Here is a 21592-nt window from a genome sequence, read left to right on the forward strand (position 1 = left end):
ATATGAACGACTACATTGCATTTGAAAATGTTTGTTTTCATGCGATTTGGTGGCCAACCTTTTTCCCGAATCATGTGACATTTCAGGGTGTCAACCCGATTACAACTTCCTGTTTGGGTTACAAGCGGAAGTGAAGCGAGGATTATCCTTGAACTCCGCTGCTGTCAACATTTATTAGCGATTTGTCAACATTTTGTCTGAATAAGGAAACACAGACACGGTAGAAGATGTCGGAAACCGGGAACCGACTACGGAAGCTGCTAGAATCGCCGAATTTCGACCCGCAAAATTACGTCAAGCAGCTGTCACAGCAGTCCGATGGCGACAGAGATTTACAGGAGCACCGGCAAAAAATCCAAAACTTGGCCGACGAAACGGCTCAAAACCTGAAGAAAAACGTCTACAAGAACTACAGACAGTTCATCGAGACGGCCAAAGAGATCTCGTACCTGGAGAGCGAGATGTACCAGCTGAGCCACATCCTGACGGAGCAGAAGAGCATCATGGAGAGCATCACCCAGGCCTTGCTGTCCACTGACAAAGACGAGACCTCCAAAGAGATGCAGGCCGCGTTCCCCAAAGAGACCGAGGAGGTGAAGCAGAGGACGCTCACCTCGCTGCTGGAGAAGGTGGAGGGGGGCAAGAACATCATGGACACCCCGGGGAGACACCTCGTCTACAACGGTGACCTGGTGGAGTTCGATGTGGACAACATGTCCCCCATCCAGAAGGTGCACGCTTTCCTGATGAACGACTGTCTGTTGATCGCCACCTGGCTGCCGAACCGCCGAGGTACTGTGAAGTACAAGTACAACGCCCTGTACGACCTGGAGAGCTTCGCCGTGGTCAACGTGAAGGACAACCCTCCCATGAAGGACATGTTCAAGATCCTCATGTTCCCAGACAGTCGCATCTTCCAGGCCGAGAACAGCAAAATCAAGAAGGAGTGGCTGGAGATCCTGGACGAAACCAAGAAGAACAAAGTCACCAAGGACAGACACAAGAAAGAGGAGGAGGTCCCCACGTCTCCCGTGAGGGCCGAGGTGTCCACCAATCCTTTCGACGTGGACGACGACGAGCCGGCCGACGCCGAAGAAAGTGTGGACCTCAGCCTGGAGTGGATCCAAGAGCTGCCGGAGGACCTGGACGTCTGCATCGCCCAGAGAGACTTCGAGGGCGCCGTGGACCTGCTGGACAAACTCAACGAGTATCTGAAGGAGCAGCCGGTCACCCCGAGGGTCCGAGAGCTGCGGCTGAAGGTGGACGAGCGCGTGCGGCAGCTGACGGAGGTCCTGGTGTTCGAGCTGTCTCCGGATCGGTCTCTTCGTGGTGGACCGAAGGCCACCCGGCGGGCCGTGTCCCAGCTGATCAGACTAGGTGTGTAGGAAGTGTTATGAGTCTCTGTCAGAGAGCTGAAGGAAGATCCCAAACTTCATTTAACGCTTCACATTTAGACGCTTAAAGTCTGATTTTACAGAAACGATGAAGTCTGCGACGGTTCACACGTGTTCAAAGTGTCTGCAGGTCTGAGAGTACACTCTGTACTGCAGTATTCGTGCAGGAAATACGAAACATGGAGGAAAGAGTCAGAACAGCAGGAAGACTCGAACAAAAGGAGCAAATCCTCCTGTGTGATGGAAATCATTGAAAAAGCCTGACAGAATTCAAAGTGTCATTAAAAACAGTCTTTCTATAAACTATTTATTCACTGAATTTACAGAAATGTTCCTGATCTGGATTGAAGTGATCTGAGAAAGATGTTCAATAATCCTCATTGATCTGAATCCACTTGCAGGTTTTCGACGTTTTGTGGTACAAACAGTCCAAAACATAAGAGTCAGCGTCAGACTCCAGACTTCAGTCTGTCGTCGTCTGTGATGATTGAAAGGTCGTCGGCTGTGTTTCAGGTCAGTCCACCAAAGCCTGCGAGCTGTTCCTGAAGAACCGGGCCGCCGCGGTGCAGACGGCCATCCGGCAGCTTCGCATCGAAGGAGCCACGCTGCTCTACATCCACAAGCTCTGCAACATCTTCTTCACCAGCCTGCTGGAGACGGCCAAAGAGTTTGAGATGGACTTCGCGGGGAACACCGGCTGCTACTCCGCCTTCGTGGTCTGGTCCCGATCGGCCATGAGGATGTTTGTGGACGCCTTCAGCAAGCAGGTAGGAGGAGGAGGCAGACTGACTGTATATGACACACTCAAAACGTGCTGTTATCCTGTAGATGAGTGCGTGTTTATCGTCGTCACACGGCGTCAGAACATGGACGTGAGGTGGTTTTTGTGCTGATCAGGTGTTCGACAGTAAGGAGAGCCTGTCGACAGCAGCGGAGTGCGTGAAGGTGGCGAAGGAGCACTGTCAGCAGCTGACGGAGATCGGCCTGGACCTGACCTTCACGCTGCAGACCCTGCTGGTCAAAGACATCAAGGCGGGCCTGCTGAGCTACAAGGACATCATCATGGAGGCCACCAAGCACCGGAACTCCGAGGAGATGTGGAGGAGGATGAACCTCATGACCCCCGAGGCTCTGGCTAAGCTCAAGGTGGGTTTCTCCTGAATGTCGTTTTCCTTCAGTGATGAAGGTCGTTTCTTAAAGCGTTTGCCTCACGTGACCCGTGAACCTTCTTCCCTGCAGGACGAGATGCGCGGCTGCGGCATGGGCAGCTTCGAGCAGTACACCGGCGACGACTGCTGGGTGAACCTGAGCTACACCGTCGTGGCCTTCACCAAGCAGATGATGAGCTTCTTGGAGGAGGGCCTGAAGCTCTACTTCCCCGAGCTGCACATGGTGCTGCTGGAGAGCCTGAGGGAGATCATCCTGGTGGCCGTGCAGCACGTGGACTACAGCCTCCGCTGCGAGCAGGACCCCGAGAAGAAGGCCTTCATTGTGCAGAACGCCACCTTCCTCCACGACACCGTGCTGCCGGTGGTGGAGCGCAGGTTCGAGGAGGGCGTGGGCAAGCCGGCCAAACAGCTGCAGGACCTGAGGAAGAGCACCAGGCCGGTTCGAATCAATCCAGAGAGCACCACGTCTGTGGTCTGAGGCTGCCAGGAAACCACTGTTCAGGTTCAGCTCCCAGTTGACTGGTTATTCTGAGAGGACAGGACAGGAAGTGACAGGATGCAGAGCAGCAGAAGAAGAAGAAAGCAGCAGAAGCGTGTTTAAAAAGCTGCTTCAGACCCGAGTTTGTACGGCTGATTCTGGCTGATGTGGATGGAAAATGATCCCATGTTGGTTTTCATGCAGTGTTTGTTGGTGATGAGACGACACATCTGAACTTTCTGCTCAGTTCTGCCTCATAAATGTCGATTCTGTCTTTGTAGATTAAGTGTTCTCACCCTGAAAAGCTGCATGAATGTGTGAAGTCATCCAGCTTTGACTGTGACGCTAACACTGATTAAACATGACCGAGAAGAAAACTGCTGAAGGTTCGCTGGTGGAAAGTTTGTGTTTAATAAAACTCATGAAGTTGAATAAAGGTCATCAAACACAGGAGCCGTCATTCCCAACGACATCGCAGCTGTTCAGAAAAGACAGAATCTGACATGTTTTTCATTGTTTCTCTTAAAATGAAGTAAATCTCACAGCTGTTTCACTGGATGAACCTGCATGTTTGATGACTCAGCAGATTTATTCTGGATGGGTTGAAATCATCATTCATAGAAACATCTGAGACACCACACGTGACAAAACAACGCGCTCCTCTGAGGTTGTTCAGCACAGAAGCTGCAGTTCTTTAAGGTTACTCATTGATTAGCTTTCAGGGTGATGGCGCCCTCTTGTGGCGGCTTGTGGAACAAAGTGTTTGACCTCCAGTCATGAAAGCAGCACTTTCACTCATAAATCAATAATGATATCACCTGTTATCTCAGCGGTACATGAGCATGACACTGGTTTTCTCAGCTGGGGGTTTTGTCAGTTCTCGTGTTGTTTTTACTTCCTGGAAATCGTCCAGTAGAACAGAGTTTTGGTCATTTCTCTGGTATAAATTATGTCTGAAGAGAAAGCGTCAGCGATCATTGATCGGTCTGATCAGCTGTTCCTGCAGTAACACTCACAGAGAGCCGTTCCTCCTTCCCGTCAAACAGCAGACAAAAGCCAACGATGGCAGAGATGTTTATAGACCTGTTCATGATGGTGTCTCTGCCTCAGCTGCAGAGCTCCAGGAAATCCTCAGGTGAAGCGTCTCCTCTGAGAGGAAGCATCGGGCAGGTGAGATGATCCCACAGGAATCCTTCCAGTCAGCGCTGAGGGAATAAACAGGAAACGTCTGAGTGAGTCTTCATCAGCGCTGAGACAACTCCTCTTCAGCCACACAAAGAAATCATGTCTCAGTTCTTAGAAAACTGCTTCCAGCTGGAAGAACCAGTTCGCTCTCTGACTCAAACTGAACGACACACCTGCACCTGTGGATTTCTGAAGGCTGACTGTCCACGACCTGTCAGCTGTCAGAGTAACTGAGTACATTCACTCCAACACAGCACATTTAAGAGGTTCTTGTACCTAACTTGAGTATCTCCTACTTACTTCTGTGTCTCTACAATTCAGAAGGAAGTATTACTTTTCCCACGACATGTTTTTGATTACTTTGCAGAGCAGAAACTTCAGATTAATAACACGAAATATTACCAACAGATTCATTTTAAAAACATGTCTTTTGGCGCCACCTAACGGCGGCATCACGAACACAACCTTTATTTAAAAATCATAAATTCCACTCACAATAACTTGAAGCAGACTGCGTTTTGGACAGGAAATGGAGAAACGTGTCTTTCCTGTCAGAGAGACGGAGGAAGCTTTGACTTCTGTCCTTCAGCAGCTGATCCAAACTCAGACTGAGGCTGGAGGTCAGGCAGGTAAAGAGTGCGCCTGCTGACACACCACAGAGCAGGTCTGAGGCAGGTGATGGGGTGATAACGAGGGGGGGGGGGACACCAAGGCTGCACCCTGAGGGGCTTCAGTCAGGACAGCACAAAGCATCAGCTCTGAGCATCTGACCCAGGATCAGTTTTAGCTTTTACATGATCAGCATCAGACTGACAGGCATCATCATCATCATCATCATCATCATCATCATCATCATCATCATCATCATCATCATCGACCACCATGGCCGACGTGTTGACGCAGTACTTCATCATACACAGGCTGTATTTGTACTTTCAGGGTTTATGAGTTTAAACTTTAGTTCTTTCAAACCAACAAAACACCAAATAAATCAAATCTGCTGCATTTCTCTGACCTTCATTCTTTGCAGTGTGGAGGCCTTTAGAGGCAGCAGACCCTCGTGTTGGAGAATCTATCAGATAGCTGAAAAACGATGAAGGGTTCAGAGCCCTTGTCTTCAGTTTGTGGTGCGGGGGGGCCCTGAGGCCCCTCCCGGTCTCAGCATTTCTAACATACAGGTTCCGGCCTTGTTTACATGTCATGATGACGGGGGTGGGGGGATCTGTGGCTCTCAGAGCCTTGAAATGAACCCGATCAATCAACTCCCCCACAGCGCCCTCTGCCCCTCTGCGCATGCGCTCAGCGGCGCAGGGAGCTGTCCGCCTCAGTCGGTGCTGGAGTGTTCTCGGTGAAGCTGCTTCTCTCCGCCGGAGCGATGGAGGAAGAGTTAAAATGCCCCGTTTGCGGCTCCCTTTTCAAGGAGCCCATCCTGCTGCCGTGCTCCCACAACGTCTGCCTGGCGTGCGCTCGCAACATCACGGTCCAGACCCCGGACGGAGAGACCCCGGTGCAGAGCCGCGCGTCGGCCAGCTCCGACTACGACTACCTGGACATGGACAAGATGAGTCTGTACAGCGAGACGGACAGCGGCTACGGCTCCTACACGCCGTGCCAGCTCAAGTCTCCCAACGGGGTGCGGGTGTTCCCTCCGGTCAACCCCCACCGACACTGCTCCCTCACCTGCCCGCTGTGCCACCGGAGCGTCTCTCTGGACGAGCGGGGGCTTCGGGGTTTCCCTCGGAACCGGCTGCTGGAGGCCATCGTGGCGCGGTACCAGCAGAATCGCGCCTCCGCCGCCTCCTCTTCCTCTAACGCGGTGAAGTGCCAGCTGTGCGACCGCAACCCGGTGGACGCGGCGGTGATGTGCGAGCAGTGCGACGTCTTCTACTGTAACGCCTGCCAGCAGCGCTGCCACCCGTCCCGCGGTCCGCTCGCCAAGCACCGCCTGGTGCCGCCGCGGAACCAAGCGGCAGGAGGAGGCGCGGCGAGCGGCGGAGGGAGCGGCGGCGGGGGCGGCAGCGGCGGTCAGCAGCCGCCGCCCGCCACCGCGCGGAAACCGGCGACCTGCTTGGATCACGAAGCGGAAAACTTCAGCATGTACTGCTACAGCTGCAGAGTCCCGGTGTGTATGAAGTGTCTGGAGGAGGGAAAGCACGCGAAGCACGACGTCAAAACGCTGCCCATGATGTGGAAACAGCACAAGGTGAGCGGGCACGCGCGCGCACTCACTCACACACACACACACACACACACACACACACACACACACACACACACACACATGCACAGGGCCACATACACAGGGTCTCATACACACACACGCGCACGCACGCACGCACACACACACACACACACACACACACACACACACATGCACAGGGCCACATACACAGGGTCTCATACACACACACACACACACACACACACACACACACACGCACACACACACACACACACACAGTTCACTGAGGCCTCTCTGGCTGTGATTGGCCTTCATCAGTCACAGTCTTCATTTGTTCCATCAGGCTATAAACTCACCTGTGCTGTGTGTGTGTTGGTGTTTACGCGGCTCCTGTTTGAAGTGTGTGTGCAGTGAACGGAGCTGATGCTGCTGAACCTTTAGAGCCGCCTTCAGTTTACTGTATGTGGGCCAATCAGCAAGAGGCTGGCTGATTCACACATAATGGAATAATTACTGCAGGAGTGTGTGTGTGTGTGTGTGTGTGTGTGTGTGCGTGCGTGCGTGCGTGCGTGCGTGCGTGTGTGTGTGTGTGTGCATGCACCATGAGTCACTGTGTTGCTCTTCTACTGGCCCACATCTGTATGTGTGATGTGTGTGTGTGTGTAGTGACTGTAGTGCAGGAGGGGGAGGGGTGGGTGGTGTAGCTCCTCAGGCTGGAGCTGGATCAGGATCGGGATCAGGATCGGGATCGGGTTCAGGATCGGGATCGGAATCAGGATCAGGATCGGGATCGGGATCAGGATCAGAGAATTTGAAATGAACTTTTTTAGTTCTGGTCTGAAACACTTTGTCTAAAGAACATCTGGAAAGACACAAAGTACAGTTACCACAGTACTGTATTCAAGTATGATTTTGAGGTACTTGTACTTTGTTTGAGTATTTCTACTTCATGTTACTTCATACTCGTCAGCTGCATGTGGAATATTACACGTTTGTTTTATCAGATTTAACGAGTCTGCAGAATGAAACGAGCTTTACCTCGACAACACGCAAACGCTGATACTCATGAATTAAACATGTGGCCTCTGCTGTATGTAGGTCTGTACTATGAGTACTCTGATACTCTGAAAGCCGTTTTATACTTCTTAAGTATATGGCTTCAGGAAATGGCGTCATTTCTCTTGAAAAACGCCGCACAGACAATCAACATGTCGTTTTCCTCACGGGACCAAAGAAGACCAGCTGTTTTGTTTGTGTTTATTCTGATTCCTCCAGCATCCAGATGTTCAGCCACAGCTGGATGAGTCCAGCAGGCTGCAGCTTTCTGGATCCGCCTTCAGCTCACCTGCAGCCGCGCTGCGTTCAGGGCCCAGAAATCTGCCTGCAGTCAAAAGGCTGCTGACGCCGTCCGTCGTCATCTCGGCCCAAAATCACCCCCCTCCTTCGTTAAAGGTGATTAAAGTGATTTGTGGAGGAATTCATTTTTTAATGACTCCCTCATTAATTTAAAAGTCGGCTTCAGCGTTGGGGTCAGCTCAAGTTCACCCCGCTCAGGGTCGACCTGACGTCGCCATCGTTAAATTTGGAGCTTTCCTAATTCTTTCATCGTCTCTCATGATGTGAAATGTGCAGCGTTTGAACAGAGTTATTAATAATTGAATTATTGATTATCAGATTAGGAAGAAGGAAGCGTCAGGCTGGAAGAAAAGGGGTTAAAGCCAAATGAGCACTCGTGTTCGAGCCCATTTTTTAATCAGACCACTTCCTGTGTTTAATGGAGCTTTTCACAGGGCCTTCATCATCATCATCATCATCGTCACATAAGTGTGAATGAAAAGCCCTTTTTGTGCTAAGTGGGTCATTGGGTCTAATCTCTCAGCCTCTGCTTTCTGCGACGCCTCCGCTGCTTCCATCCATCATTCATCTGTTCTCAGCACGTCTGCGTCCCTTCACCTCTTCCTCTCCGTCTCTTATTTACCGTCTCTCCTCCCCCTCATTTAGCCCTTCTCCTCCGCCCCTCCTCCATCTTTCTCTCCGTCGCCCTGTCCCATAAATGGACCGTGAAAATCCCATCAGAGTACAGGAGTGAGAGGGCGTGGATCAGCGGAGAAGCTGCCACTCAGTTCATACAGTGTCCTTCATGCTGAGGGAGATCGATGACTCCTCCTCTTCCTCAGTCTGCGCCCAAACCGACTGAGAGCATTATGTGCCTCTTTGACACGACTGCTGAGTTTTTTTACTCAGTGAGGTCAGAGCGGGCTTTTATTGTGGTGGGGAGCACTCACTTCCTTTCTGCTCACCCTGTTCCTGTCAGCCTCCTCCTCCTCCTCCTCCTCCTCCTCCTCCTCCTGGTGTGCACTGAAGCATTTTGTTTCCAGATACTGGAAGCTTCCCTGAGCCTGAATCTTACTTCTGTTGCAGATTGATTTATTGATTTATCAATTCATTGATGAATCGGTGCAGAAGAAACAAGATGATAAGAAACGTTTCAAGAGGTCATTAAAAAAACAAAGTACTGACTCCACATAAAGTAGTACTGTTCATTTAATTATGTGACAAATTAATGAAAATACTCAAGTACAAGTAAAAGTACTGCAGTATCATCAATTTAATCAGCAAAATATCAGAAAAATAAAAGCATTTCATTATTTTATACAAATCAGATATATGAGAATTCAATATCAGACATTTAAATCAAACATTAAGCAGATGATGATGCAGCGGGGGGGGGGGTGACACACACACACACGCACGCACATGCACACACACGCATTCTGAAGGCATTAATATGCAGAAGTGAAGCGGATGAACTTCTGCTGAGGGAAAGCAGAAGACACACTGATCCAGTTTCCTCTGATCAGTCAAGCAGAAAACACTGTCTATTTAAAGCTGCTGCACACACACACACACACACACACACACACACACACACACACACACACACACACACACACACACTCACTCGTGTGTGCGTCCACATGTGTGTGACCCAGCTCGTCCAGTGCAGAGCAGTTCTCTCTCAGCTGAACATTGAAGCCCTCAGATGCCGGCGGCGGTTTCTCCTGCTGAACCTGAACACACTCTCACAGATTTGACGTTTACATTTGAGCAAAGCGTCCAAATGTCCTCTGTGCACGCCCGCTGTCCACCCCGCCGTCCACCCCGCCGTCCACCCCGCCGTCCACCCCGCCGTCCACCCCGCCGTCCACCCTGTGAGCTGTGCTGCTCTGAACTAAACGCTGCCACTGAGCAGAATCCAGACAGTCATTGGGTTTCCGTCAGGGTGTTTGGCAGCAGGAAGAAGCTGCTTCTGAACGTCATTTCTTGGCCTTTCTCTGCTCCTTCGTCCTTCCTCCTTCCTCATGAAGATCTTTCTCATCCTCGCTGTGGAAACGACAAATCCACCTTCAGCTTGGCCCATCAAACAATGCGTGGTTTGGAATATCTGGCTCTCCTGTGATGGCCTGAGTCTTTGTGTGAGAGCAGATAAGCCTTCATCAGAGCAGCTCCTTCCTCCTCAGACATGGCGTGTCTTCTCCTTCACCCGGTGCCTCTTTCAGCTTCCTGTGCGGCTGCTCGGAGGTTGGACGGCGTGGGATCTGTGCTCAGCGGCAGCATTCAATGGCTCCCTCAGTGCTTTGTTTGGTGCTGACAGGAGGCTCTTTGGAAAGTCTGTCATGCCTCCTCTTCCTCTTCCTCCTGATTTCTCTTCACGCCGATCTGCTGGATTTGCTCTCGACTCTCTGAACCTTCAGTCGTTGTTGTTGTTGTTGTTCTCAGCTGCTTTCGACAACAAAGCTGCCGCCGCCGCCGTCGTCGTGCGAGCCGCCGTCCAGCCTCTGTTTGCAGCTCGGTCACCTCTGCATGGTCGGCCTTCATCGTGATGATTCATCCTCCAGGTCACAGTTTGACCGGCTTCATCTCAGGTGAGATGATGGTCTAACATGTCAGCTGATTTCTCCAAAGCCTCGTTTCAGGAAGTTCTTGTTGATTTGGGAGAAATGAGCTCATTTTCGCCGCCACGTGAAGCACTGCCTGCAGCAGTTTGCTGGTTTCCAGATGTAAATCTCACAGCTGTTCCATCGTGCTCCACTGAATTTATAACACGCTGATATGAATCCACGTCAGCTGGTGGCCCTCTGATCGTTTTATAATTCATGTGCGTAATGAGAAGTTGTGAGGTTTGTGGCTTTGGATTCCTCTCTCAGAGTCGCATTGTGGCTTCCTCTCATGCTGCATCGTTTCATATCGACAGCAAACATTTAGCGTCTCTCGTCTCTCGCCTGTCGGGACTCTGACAAAACATTTTGACAGGCGCGTTTCCATCCGAGCCGCCGCCTGTTTGCTGTTATCTGCTGCGTTCCTGCTGGTGAAGCTTTCATGTGGATGGGAGGCTCGCCGCAGTCATGGCGGCGGCGCTCTGAAGCGTCTGCATCCGGTTTCGTTGGAGCAGAGGATCGACTTCACAGAACCTCAGTTTGCAGAAATCGCAGAGGAAGAGCGGCGTGAGCTGTGAGCGTGCTCGTCTATTTTCAGACCAGTGGGAGGAAGCTGTTGGTGTGGAGGCAGAGGAGCAGGTTTTCATCAGTCTGCAGGTCCACGTCCGCTGGTCAAATCCAAGATGGACGCCAGCTGGAAACAAGTGTTAATGAAGAACGTGTCTGAATACGACCACAGGAGGAAAGCGCTGAGCGTCACGTGTGTCTTCTTCTGTGGTTCCGTCCTTTGAAAGTGAATTCAGCGCCTCAGAGGTCTGACAGGAAGTTACCTCAGTGTGACTGCAGAGAGGCGCTTCCATCTGCGAGCGCACTGACCTCATTCCAGACGGCAGTTCGCCGACCACGTCAGGTCAGCTCGCCCGTTACCTCAGGCCCGCTGACACACACACACACACACACACACACACACACACACACACACACACACACACACACACACACACACACACACACACACACACACACACACACACACACACACACACACGGCACAGTGCAACTCAAGGCAGTGCTGCTGGACTCGTGTGTTGCATGTAGGTTAATGTGCACTTTAATAAACTTCCTCTCCTCCAGCTGCAGGAGAGCAGTGTGTGTGTGTGTGTGTGTGTGTGTGTGTGTGTGTGTGTGTGTGTGTGTGTGTGTGTGTGTGAGTGAGAGAGAATTTGTGATCTATTTTGGTAACAAACGAGCGCTGATGTCAGACCTCTGAGGAGACCGTGGACATCCCATAGTGGAACAGTGAGCATCGTTACCACGGCAACAAGCTGCTGCTCATTCAGCAGGAAGTCCAGTAAATTTGCTGAAACGTGACGGCGAAGGAATCTTCACACAGTGAGTCCACCACAGACCATCATCATCCTCTCCAGAGAAGCTCATTTGTGCTGTTTCTATGGCAGCTCCCCCCCCCCCGGCCATCCACCTCCCCCCTGCTTTATTAATGCTGAAGATGCCCTGATCAATTATTGATGAGGAGGCCTGCTAGTCTTCGCTCTGCAGCACTTTTGTTGCCTCGGCTCTCGGGCCTCAGAAGCGAACCCCCGTGAGGACCAGTCAGGACCAGGCTTCCTCCTGTTAGGGTTTATCCAAGACGAGCGGGGAGCATTCCATTTCTCTGGAGAGGACGTGACACTCTGCCGTGCTGTGGTCTCTGAAGAAGCTTTCTGTCTCCGTCTCTTCACGTTTTCCAGTTTTGTATTCGTGATGTTTAAGTTTGATGAAGGACGGGAGGACGAAGTGCTTTCGAGTGTGTGAAGGTGCTGATTCATGAAACAGGCTTTGCACAGCAGAATGTCGCCCAGCAGAAGTGTCAGTGAACGCCTCACCGGACACGTCCTCCTGCTGTGGACACTGATGGTTAAAAGCTTCAGCTGCTTTCTGAAGGACTAACTCTGCTCCACATGTTGGTTTTCTGGCCGAGCGACGCTCAGTTTGTTTTTGTAGTCATGCTAGCGGCGAAGCTGTGGGTGAGGCCTGAAGCTGGGTCAACTGGGCACATCTCAAGACTCTTCAACTGTTTCCTTCACTCCCTTTCCTCCACCGAGGATGCAGGGAGAGACGCAGGAAACCATGCAGGGGAGAGGAAATGAGGAAGTGTGCTGTTTAGAAATGAGACGTCTTTCCAACATCTGTCAGCTGATCTCAGCTGGTCTCAGCTGGATCAGCTGGATCAGCTGATCTCAGCTGTCAGTGGCTCTCAGCTGTACAGACTTTGGATGTTTCTGCGCACACGTGGCTGAGCTGATATGAATGAAGACACTCAGCAGCACATGAGGAACAACCTGCCGTGTGTGTTCATCCTGTGAACGCCTTCATATCATTCATGCTAACATGCTAACATTTTTCCAGAGAAACGGCAGCATGCTAACATTTTCATTGTTAGCATGTTAGCATGTAGCTCAAAGCGCTGCTGCAGCCACTGCACACTCCTTCGTCTTGTGGGGTTTTTTATGATGTTCAGCACTGCAGACACACGCGTATCAGTCTGCATTGTTCTGTGAATTTAACGTATTGATCCAGACGAAATGACGGCATCAGACTTCTGTGTTTATGTCTTAATGACTCACATGTACCTGCTGTGCGTCCCACACATGAACCCCGTCTCAGCATCTGAACATCACATTATCCTGAAAAACGTTTCTTTTCTTTCTTCTATTTTTAAAACAATGCCAACAGCCGCTGTGATGAATCATGAAATATTTATTTATGTCTTATAGATTTCTGTTATTTGATATAACAGAAATTCTGATATTTAAGAATCAGTAACTCTGACGCGGCGTTCAGGCTAAAGCTGAACGTGCCTCACGCCTGAACTGTTGACGCGTCGTAGCCGTGCGTTAGCCGTAAAATGGCTGCGTAGCAGAGCGGCGGAGGATTGGGAGGCTGAGCGACGGTGGATGAGAGGATGAAGATGAGGAAGGGGAAGGGAGATTGGTTTTGACCTCCACCAGATGTGAAACACTAAAGCTGTAACACAGCTGGCTGACAGCCAGCGCGCGCACACACACACACACACACACACACACTTTGGAAAGACGAGTGTGTGCATGAGGCCGTCGGCTGTTTCAGGCCTGAGAAGCAGTTGATTGATGACGTACAATAATCTAAATGTATGGCAGCATTTTGGATGAAAGTGATTTTCACTGTCTCTTTGTTGAATCTGTGTGGTGGAGCAGACGCTGCTCACAGCTTCTGTGCAGGCTTGTATCACATAATTTCGATAGTTTCAGCATTAAAAACATGAAAACAGCCCGTTTTTAATGGTCTGTGCTGTGTAAATGACTGACATCCAGAGCAGAGCTGAGGCTGCACAGTGACTCAGAGTGGAAATCCTGGAGGCGGCTGCTTCTTCTCTGATAAATCAGGAACTGGCTCTTGGTCGCGATCTGCCACTGAGTCACTTTGGCTCTTCGTGTCTGAGTCTCGCGTGCTGAAGCACCAGAGCGGCCCAACGCCGACCGGACGTGATGTTTAATTGAAGGAGCTTTGTGTTTCCATCTGGCCGTCCTGCAGAGGGAGGCCGGCTTTGGCTTCAGCCCGGACAGACGAGTCAGAGCACGATGGGACAGAGCGTCTGATTGGTCAGGACTAATTCCTGCATTATCGGTTCCTAAAAGTGGAATCCGGTTTACGTCCAGGTGCTTCATTCAGGTTTGGAAATATTGAAAAATGTCAGGATCAGTTGAAAAGCCTGTGGGTTAGAGAGGTGAGGCGTTCAGGGTGCAGTGTGAGTGAAAGCAGAGGAGGACGTAGAGGCTTATCAATGCAAATGAGAAGAATGAAAGGAGGGCTGGGGGTTGAAAGGAGGGGTTCGGCCCCTCCTCCACATCCCCTGGTAGCATTTTGACAAGGTCAACGCCACCATCCAGCATTCCCCGGCTGACAGCCGAGCGCGTCGAGCCCCATTGTTCTCCTGCGGTTCACTCAAACCCCCATCGCCTCAGACTCACACAACTGTTTCTGCACAACATCCATCAAGTTTGAGCTTGAGCTCCTCAAACACACGTAATAATCAGTCGATCGGTCAGACTCAGCGGGTCCAGGACTTTTACAGAGGAGACTGTCCATGTCCCAAGAGACACCCAAAGTCAGCGTTGACGGATCTACAAAATGTTTGTCTGAGAGTCTTTCGTTTGCTCAAAGCAGCTGAAGGATGATTTTATGCTTCTGTTGAGACGATGATGTTTGATGGATGATGTTTGGGAAAGATTCAAACCGAAGCCTTACCTAAACCCAATGGTGAGACACAGGAAGTGACCCGGTGTCTGTCCTCCTCACACCGTCCACAGCTGAGACGCTTCAGGCCTCAAACACACATTTCCAGCAAACCTCAGAAATCAGGAACTAAATTTCCTCCACAAGCATCCTGAAAAATCTCCACCCTCACGTCCATCACTGAGGTGTCTCTGAAGGCAGGCGCTCGTCCCGCCCTCAGGTTAGCGCCTGCGTGGGCGCCGCTTCCTGCTGTTCGTTGGTCTGAAAGGTATCGGCGAGCTCGCACGGCTGCGCCTCCCTGAATGTCACAGACTGAATAAACGGTCCTCGGCAGCTCCTGTAATAAGATAATGGGATAATAGCACTTGTCTGTGAGAGGAGTGCTGAGGGGCGCTGACGGCCACAGAAAGAAAGATGACACTCCTGTTTGGAGGAGCAGCAGAGGATGACGAAGGTCAGGGAGGACAACAAAGGACACAAAGGAGGGAAGAGGTGGGATTTGTGAAAGCAGGTTTGTGCTCTGCAGGTGCATCGATCTTCATCCGGACGAGCTCTTCCTCGACACGATTTTCTGCTGTTTCTGTCTTTGTCTTTTGTTCGCAGGCTCGCTGCTCGTCCTCCTGCAGGGCAGACGCGTCACATTCTGCACTGTTTCACACAGTTTTCACCAGACCGGAGCCAAATTTAGAGCTGGACGCTGTGGTGCTCGCACGAAGAGGTGGTTTTAAAAAGCTCCAGATATTCGTTCTGACAAACGGTTTACAGCCTGTTTTTGGAGCATTTTATGCATGAAATCAGTTATTTTTCAGTCCAAAACCAGATGAACATCCCCGCGTGGCCTCTGATCTGAAACGCTGAGGCAACAGTCAGTTGGAGCTGTCAGCTGATGGACGCGACCTCTGCAGCGTTCACGCCCATCAGCTGTTCACAGCTGTGATCAGTGGAGTCTGTTTCAGCAGCTGCTCGGCTTCAGCTGATTAATCAGCCCACATGTTGGCCTTACGTTCAGTGTTAATCTTCAGCTCTTTGCTCTCAGTGAACATTTTGCTGATGCGTTCAGGATCAGCATGTTAAAAACCTGAATTCTGGATGTTCTTGTGTTTGTTGGTCCATGAACAGAGTTTCAGGAGAGCTGGAGGTTCATCAGCTGAGCTGGATCAACGCTTCGATCAGGACTTTCACTCACTGACTCTTCACCTTCTTACACAAAGAAAAAAAACCTCACAGCCCGCCTTCCACACAATGCATGCTGGGATACACTCTGAAAAACAACCAGAGGGTTAAGAAAATCAATGAAGGAGTAAAAGCAGCTGCAGCTGAAGGGAGCTGACGGACAGGTGACGGCCCGAGTGTGGCACATCCCTCATCCTCTTGTTAGCATCTTGGCATGCAAACACACACACACACACACACACACACACACACACACACACACACACACACACACACACACACACAGGCCAGACAGCTTGCTGGGCCAGATGGCCTCTTGGTGAGGAGCAGCGAGGAGCTCCACAGAAGGGTTGGTTTGATTCATGAACCATGACCTCCACACGTCCCTCCTCCTGACTCCAGACAGCACGTGCATGGAAGAGGGATGGCAGGGATAAGATCACGGTGTGTGTGTGTGTGTGTGTGTGTGTGTGTGTGTGTGTGTGTGTGTGTGTGTGTGTGTGTGTGTGTGTGTGTGCGTGTGTGTGGTGTGGGGGTGGAGTGCTCGTTGTGGACATGCAGAGAGGGGATTATGCATGCAGACTGTGCGTGCTGGGATTTACTCTCATATATCACAGAGACCAGTGAGAGTGAAGAATTATTAACACTAATCAATCGTTCTGATCGATTCATGATTGAACGTTAACTCACATTAAACTCATTTGTACATTGTTTAAACATTAGCTGTGTTTTCCTTCATCAGTCACAGAATCTGATCAAACGTTTGTTTAATATTCAGTTTTTTAGTCGAACAGTTAAAACCATCATGTAAAAACATGAACAGAGCTCAATGCATGTGTGTTTTTATTGTTTTTTTACATTTCGTCACCGTTTTGAGACAGAGGACTGATTCAAGATCAGTTTTAAATCCAGTAGATCACTGAAATTTAGATCCCATCATGATTTGACCTTTGCTGCAAACACTGCTGTTATTTATGGTTTCTAGCAACAAAAAGGAGGCGAGCCCACTTTATGTTCCCGCCCTCTGCCTGTGTGTGTGTGTGTGTGTGTGTGTGTGTGTGTGTGTGTGTGTGTGTGTGTGTGTGTGTTCAGAGGAGGGGGTGTGGGTGTGGCGACAGTGGAGCAGATTCATCACAGCTTGGCATGTGTGTAACAGTGTGTGTTTCCTTTGTCCTGTCCTCTCATATTTACCAGTGACTGATACACACACACACACACACACACACACACACACACACACACACACGCACACACACACACACACACACACACACACACACACACACACACACACTGACCCTCTACAGACCGTTTGGTCTTCAGTGTGTCTTTTTGCTTTAATCTGTGACGGCAGCGTCTCATTGGCTGGCTGGATGAGCGTCTCAGGTGTCTTCAGGACGATCTGCAGTCTGAGCGTTTGCACGGCTTCCTGTGTTGTCGTTGGAGGACTTTACTTTGCGTTTGAAGCTCGTCTTGTTGGCTGGACCTCTGCAGAGGTTAACGTGTTAATTAACTGTGCTGTCCCAGCAGCTGCAGGACGGAGATACTCTGGACACTCTTCCTCGTCACTCACTCGTCTTCCCACGTGCAAATTATCTCAACAGTGCAGATAAACAGAACGAAGCTCAACTTTTAAATGATTTTATGCTTTTCAAAGGGTCCTAGGTGTTAATCAGGGGCCCGAAACCCACTGAGAGCCCTAAATGAGATTATTAATTGAACTGATTTGAAGACTGAAGCTCATTTTAGATGATTTATTACGAGCTTCAGTCAGACAGAAGACGCAGACGGCTGTTGATAGCGATAAGGGGAATATCTGACATCATAAATACTCATCCCCGATGGCTGTTCTATGGAAATTAGGTAGAAAATTGGGGGACGTGCTGGTTTAATGGAGCGTAAGCAGAGACGTTTCAGTGAGGATCAAACACATTCGTCTCAGCGTTCAGATCTGACAAAATGTTTGGCTGACGACGAAGATGACACACTCATCTTTGAAAATGACATGTTGAATGATTGGAAGGTATTCTGCTTTGTTCCTCTGTGTGTTGCTTATATAATGACTCTGATGTGAGTAACGTGGACCAAACGGGATTTGTCTTTCATGCATTCGCGCCTGCTGCTTTATTTGTTCCAGTCTTAGTGTTGCTGCTGTTGCTTTGAAGAAGAGGAAGATTAGAAAGTCAGGTCCTGTTGTGGAGACGATGCAGAGTCTCTGGCTCGCTCTGGGTCAGGACTGAGCGTCCACATCTGTCCATGATGCCTGACTGGTTGTGCTGGATTCCTCCTGATCCGTCCTGTGTCCTCTTCAGCTTTGGTTTCATGTGTTTTCTGTCTCCATGCCGTGGAGTCACATTCAGGGAAGGATTCACTTTTCTCGACTAATGAAGTGTTGAAAACGATCTTGTGCAGTTGTATCTGGGATGATCTTCTGGGACAATCATTAGGTTTTTCTTTTGTAGTTTTTAAAAAAATAAATCTGATTCTCGCCAAAGAGTTTTGGACGGCTGAAGCGGTCTGACGAGTCCCACTTTCCCTGCTTTTCATGAAGTTTCTGTCTTTCTTTGCTCCGCAGTGCCAGCTCTCCCAGGCCCTGAACGGCGTCTCCGACAAAGCTAAAGATGCCAAAGAGTTTCTGGTTCAGCTCAAGAACATGCTTCAGCAGATACAGGTAACGCCGCTGCATGACACCTGCACGCTGACATCTCTGTGAACACACCTTCTGTGTCTCTTAATCCCGTCAAAAAGACGTCAAGAAGTGAAGGAAGAAGCACCAAAGACTGATGAAAACTCCTTATTTTAATCAGACTTTAATGTGCAGTGTGGAGGTGGACAAGATTTCCCCAAAGTAACGACGCCAATGTGTACTTGAAGTATTAAAGCAGAAGTACTTGTGGTGCAGGATGAGTTTTGTTGTGTATATTATATAATTGGATATTTTTCCTGATGCTTTGACACGAGCAGCGTTTCAATCAAACAGTCTGTGGGCGGTTTGTCACGTTCGTCCACCGTGGGCTCGTTCTTCACTGCAGTGAAGTCTGCACCTCTGAGGAAACATCACCGTCAGGGCTGAGGGCACGGAGAGCTCAGAAGGTCTGCCCTGAAGTGTAGATCAGATCAGATCAGATCAGATCAGATCAGATCAGATCAGATCAGATCAGATCAGATCAGATCAGACTGCCATCACACCCAGGTGCCTGTAAGAGTCACAGGTGGAGGAGGACAGTGATGCGCCTGCAGAAGTCCACCAGCTCTTTGGTTTTCCCTCACTGATCTGGTTCAGCTGACACCAGGACCAGGGCTGGTGTCAGTGCTGGACCAGTTCTCTGGACTCCCTGTCGTTCCGGCCTGTGATGAAGCAGACGTTTGCAGAGCCGTCAGACTTGTGAGGTGGCAGTTAGATGACTTGTGGCTGAGGTCTGCAGGGTGAAGAGGAAGAGGACAGCCGGGAGGACTGGGCCTGTAATCTGTTAAAGAAAAGTTCAGATCATTCACCCACTCTCAGTCCCCCAGAGACGCTTTTTGTTCTGCTCCAACTGATCCTCCACCTTCCTTCTGTAGCTGGTTTTTCCCTCCCTGATCCTCCTCCTCCTCCTCCTCCTCCTCCTGGTGCGACATGTAACACACACAGTGTTACACACAGTGAATGTGGGCTGGGTGGAGGACAGAGAGGTGGGATTAAAGCCGGCACACATCAGAGTGGGGGGGTGCAGGTGTTGTACCTGCAGCCCTCAGTCGCTAACATGGACTGATGCTAACAGCTAACAGCTCAGTGTCCTCAGTGCAGAGACGTTCTTCATAAACAGCATAAAGCTGTCGTTGTCCCTTCTGGTCCTGCTGCTTGTCCATCGTGCAGGGGACAGCTCCACCCCCATACTAACCGTAGTCAGTATGCACATAGTCATCTTCATCGTCACCGTGAAGATGATGGAGCACAGACTGGATGCAGCTCGTGTGCTGGTGGTGGAACTGGGACACGCCTCTCGATTTCGCTCACTCTCAGCCAATCACAGGCCGCCTCAGGCCTTCTTCAGGATCTCCGTGAAGGTCTGGCTGTGACAGATTGTCCCAGCAGCGGCGTCCACGTCCGATCCGTTCGAGCTCTTTGCATAATTTACATCAGCGCTGATGTTTCCGAGGCCAAACGTTCTGCTGTAATGAGCCGTAAGCTCCACACGAATCCGTCACAGAGACGTTTGGACTCGTCTCGCTGTGCAGCCGAGACGCAAATTCACCGAAACGCTGCTCTCAAACAAACACACAGCCAGACGCGTGGAGAGAGTGTGTGTGTGTGTGTGTGTGTGTGTGTGTGTGTGCGTGTGCGTGTGCGTGTGCGTGTGCGTGTGCGTGCGCGTGCGCGTGCGCGTGCGTGTGCGTGTGCGTGTGCGTGTGCGTGTGTGTGTGTGTGTGTTTAGCCTGTGGACCTCATCACTGTGCAGCTGATCTCTGCAGCAGCATCTGCCAGCTCAAACACACACACACACACACACACGCCGTCGCTACGAGCAGCCATTTAGAGTCTTATTGCAAAAACCAGGAGGATTGCAGTTAAGTAAAAAAACACTCTCAGTGCTCTGAATGAGAGCAGAGCGATGAAGAGAGGAGCTGTGTGGGAGTGATGAAGATCTCCAGCTCTCATCCTCCTCCACTGCACGTCTGAGCTGTGTTACTCAGCACAGAGAGCTCGACTGGAAGTCACTGCAGTTTAAAGACCTCATGTCTTCATCTGTTCGTCCTGTGAGCTCCGTGTCCCTCTGGACGTGTCCCTCTGGACGAGTCCCTCTGGACGTGTCCCTCTGGACGTGTGCATAAGCGACTGCACGCAGACCTGCAGCACCAACGAGGACAAGTCACACACCAAAACACACGTTTATTCCCTCAGAGCGACTCGCAGGCGTCGTCTGATCTGTCGACAGGAAGTCAGCGTTTGTCTCAACCAATAGGACTTCTGCTGTCTCATCTGAGGAGACGCTGAGAGACAAACAGCTCGTTGATTAATCGAGAAAACAGTCGTCAGCTGCTGCTCTGATGAGGAGATGGTGACCATAAACTGCTGATGAAGGTCAGGAAGCGACGCCGATGGTTGGCTGGAAACAGGAAGTGAACAGCAGCGTGTTCAGTGTTTTCTGACCCTTCATCATCATCATCATCGCCCACATCCGCCCACACACCCCGGCCACCAAAAGACTCGGCTGATTTCAGACAGTTTCACATCTTCAGTCTGACTCTGCGTCCTCAGTGGGGGGGCGACCAATCACAGCAGAGCGAAGCATCCGCCTCAATCTGACGCCATTTTACGTCACATGATGAGTAACCATGACAACACGCTGCAGTAGTATTCAGATCCTTCACTTACGTAACAGTGTGAAAATACTCCATAACTTTGGTGGAGCTTCATCTGAAGCCTGAAGAGTTTAAGCTCTAACAGTTTATTCCACCGAATTTTATGACCTCATCGAATGTTTATTGATGGAAAACAGGTTTACGTTTCCATTTACACACATTTGTCCACATGCTGAGTGTGTGTTGTGATGAGGATGAGGATGTGTGTGTGTGTGTGTGTGTGTGTGTGTGTGTGTGTGTGTGTGTGGACAGCAGCGGAGGATGAAAACTTCACGCTGTTTGTTTGCTGGAAACAGAAATAGAAGAAGATCAGTTTGCTCACAAACACAAAAATACAGCAGCAGATCTATTTTAGTCACAACGCTGCCTTCAGTATTCTGAGCGAGGAAGGACGAAGTACTCAGAAGTAGAAGTACTCAGACCTTAGTACAGTACATTGAGAATGTAACTTAAAGTAT

General features: G+C 50.3%; 3 protein-coding genes across 3 annotated transcripts in view; all 3 read left to right on the forward strand.

Moving 5' to 3' along the window:
* Positions 1 to 21592, forward strand: part of c19h1orf198 (chromosome 19 C1orf198 homolog) — a 207467-nt gene that overhangs the window by 51873 nt on the left and 134002 nt on the right. The gene's annotated exons all lie outside the window — the stretch shown is intronic.
* Positions 98 to 3598, forward strand: exoc8 (exocyst complex component 8). The gene is made up of 4 exons (XM_070988150.1): positions 98 to 1377; positions 1908 to 2161; positions 2292 to 2540; positions 2634 to 3598. Exons 1-4 carry the CDS (start codon positions 228 to 230, stop codon positions 3039 to 3041), a joined length of 2061 nt encoding a protein of 686 aa, XP_070844251.1. The 5' UTR covers positions 98 to 227; the 3' UTR covers positions 3042 to 3598.
* Positions 5553 to 21592, forward strand: part of LOC139347781 (tripartite motif-containing protein 67) — a 31182-nt gene continuing 15142 nt past the window's right edge. Inside the window, exons 1-2 of the mRNA XM_070987570.1 lie at positions 5553 to 6429; positions 18367 to 18462. Coding sequence (XP_070843671.1) covers positions 5602 to 6429; positions 18367 to 18462 — 924 coding nt within the window. The 5' untranslated portion in view covers positions 5553 to 5601. The remainder of the gene's footprint in view (positions 6430 to 18366; positions 18463 to 21592) is intronic.

The sequence above is a fragment of the Chaetodon trifascialis genome, chromosome 19 (assembly GCF_039877785.1).
Source record: "Chaetodon trifascialis isolate fChaTrf1 chromosome 19, fChaTrf1.hap1, whole genome shotgun sequence".
Classification (NCBI taxonomy): Eukaryota; Metazoa; Chordata; class Actinopteri; order Chaetodontiformes; family Chaetodontidae; genus Chaetodon; species Chaetodon trifascialis.

Bases quoted from the DNA above. Each gene is read 5' to 3' on its own strand.
- exoc8 (XM_070988150.1), top strand. From the start codon at position 228: ATGTCGGAAACCGGGAACCGACTACGGAAGCTGCTAGAATCGCCGAAT. The intron at 1,378-1,907 runs GTGTGTAGGAAG...GCTGTGTTTCAG, and splicing joins GTCCCAGCTGATCAGACTAG to GTCAGTCCACCAAAGCCTGC. The intron at 2,541-2,633 runs GTGGGTTTCTCC...TCTTCCCTGCAG, and splicing joins AGGCTCTGGCTAAGCTCAAG to GACGAGATGCGCGGCTGCGG.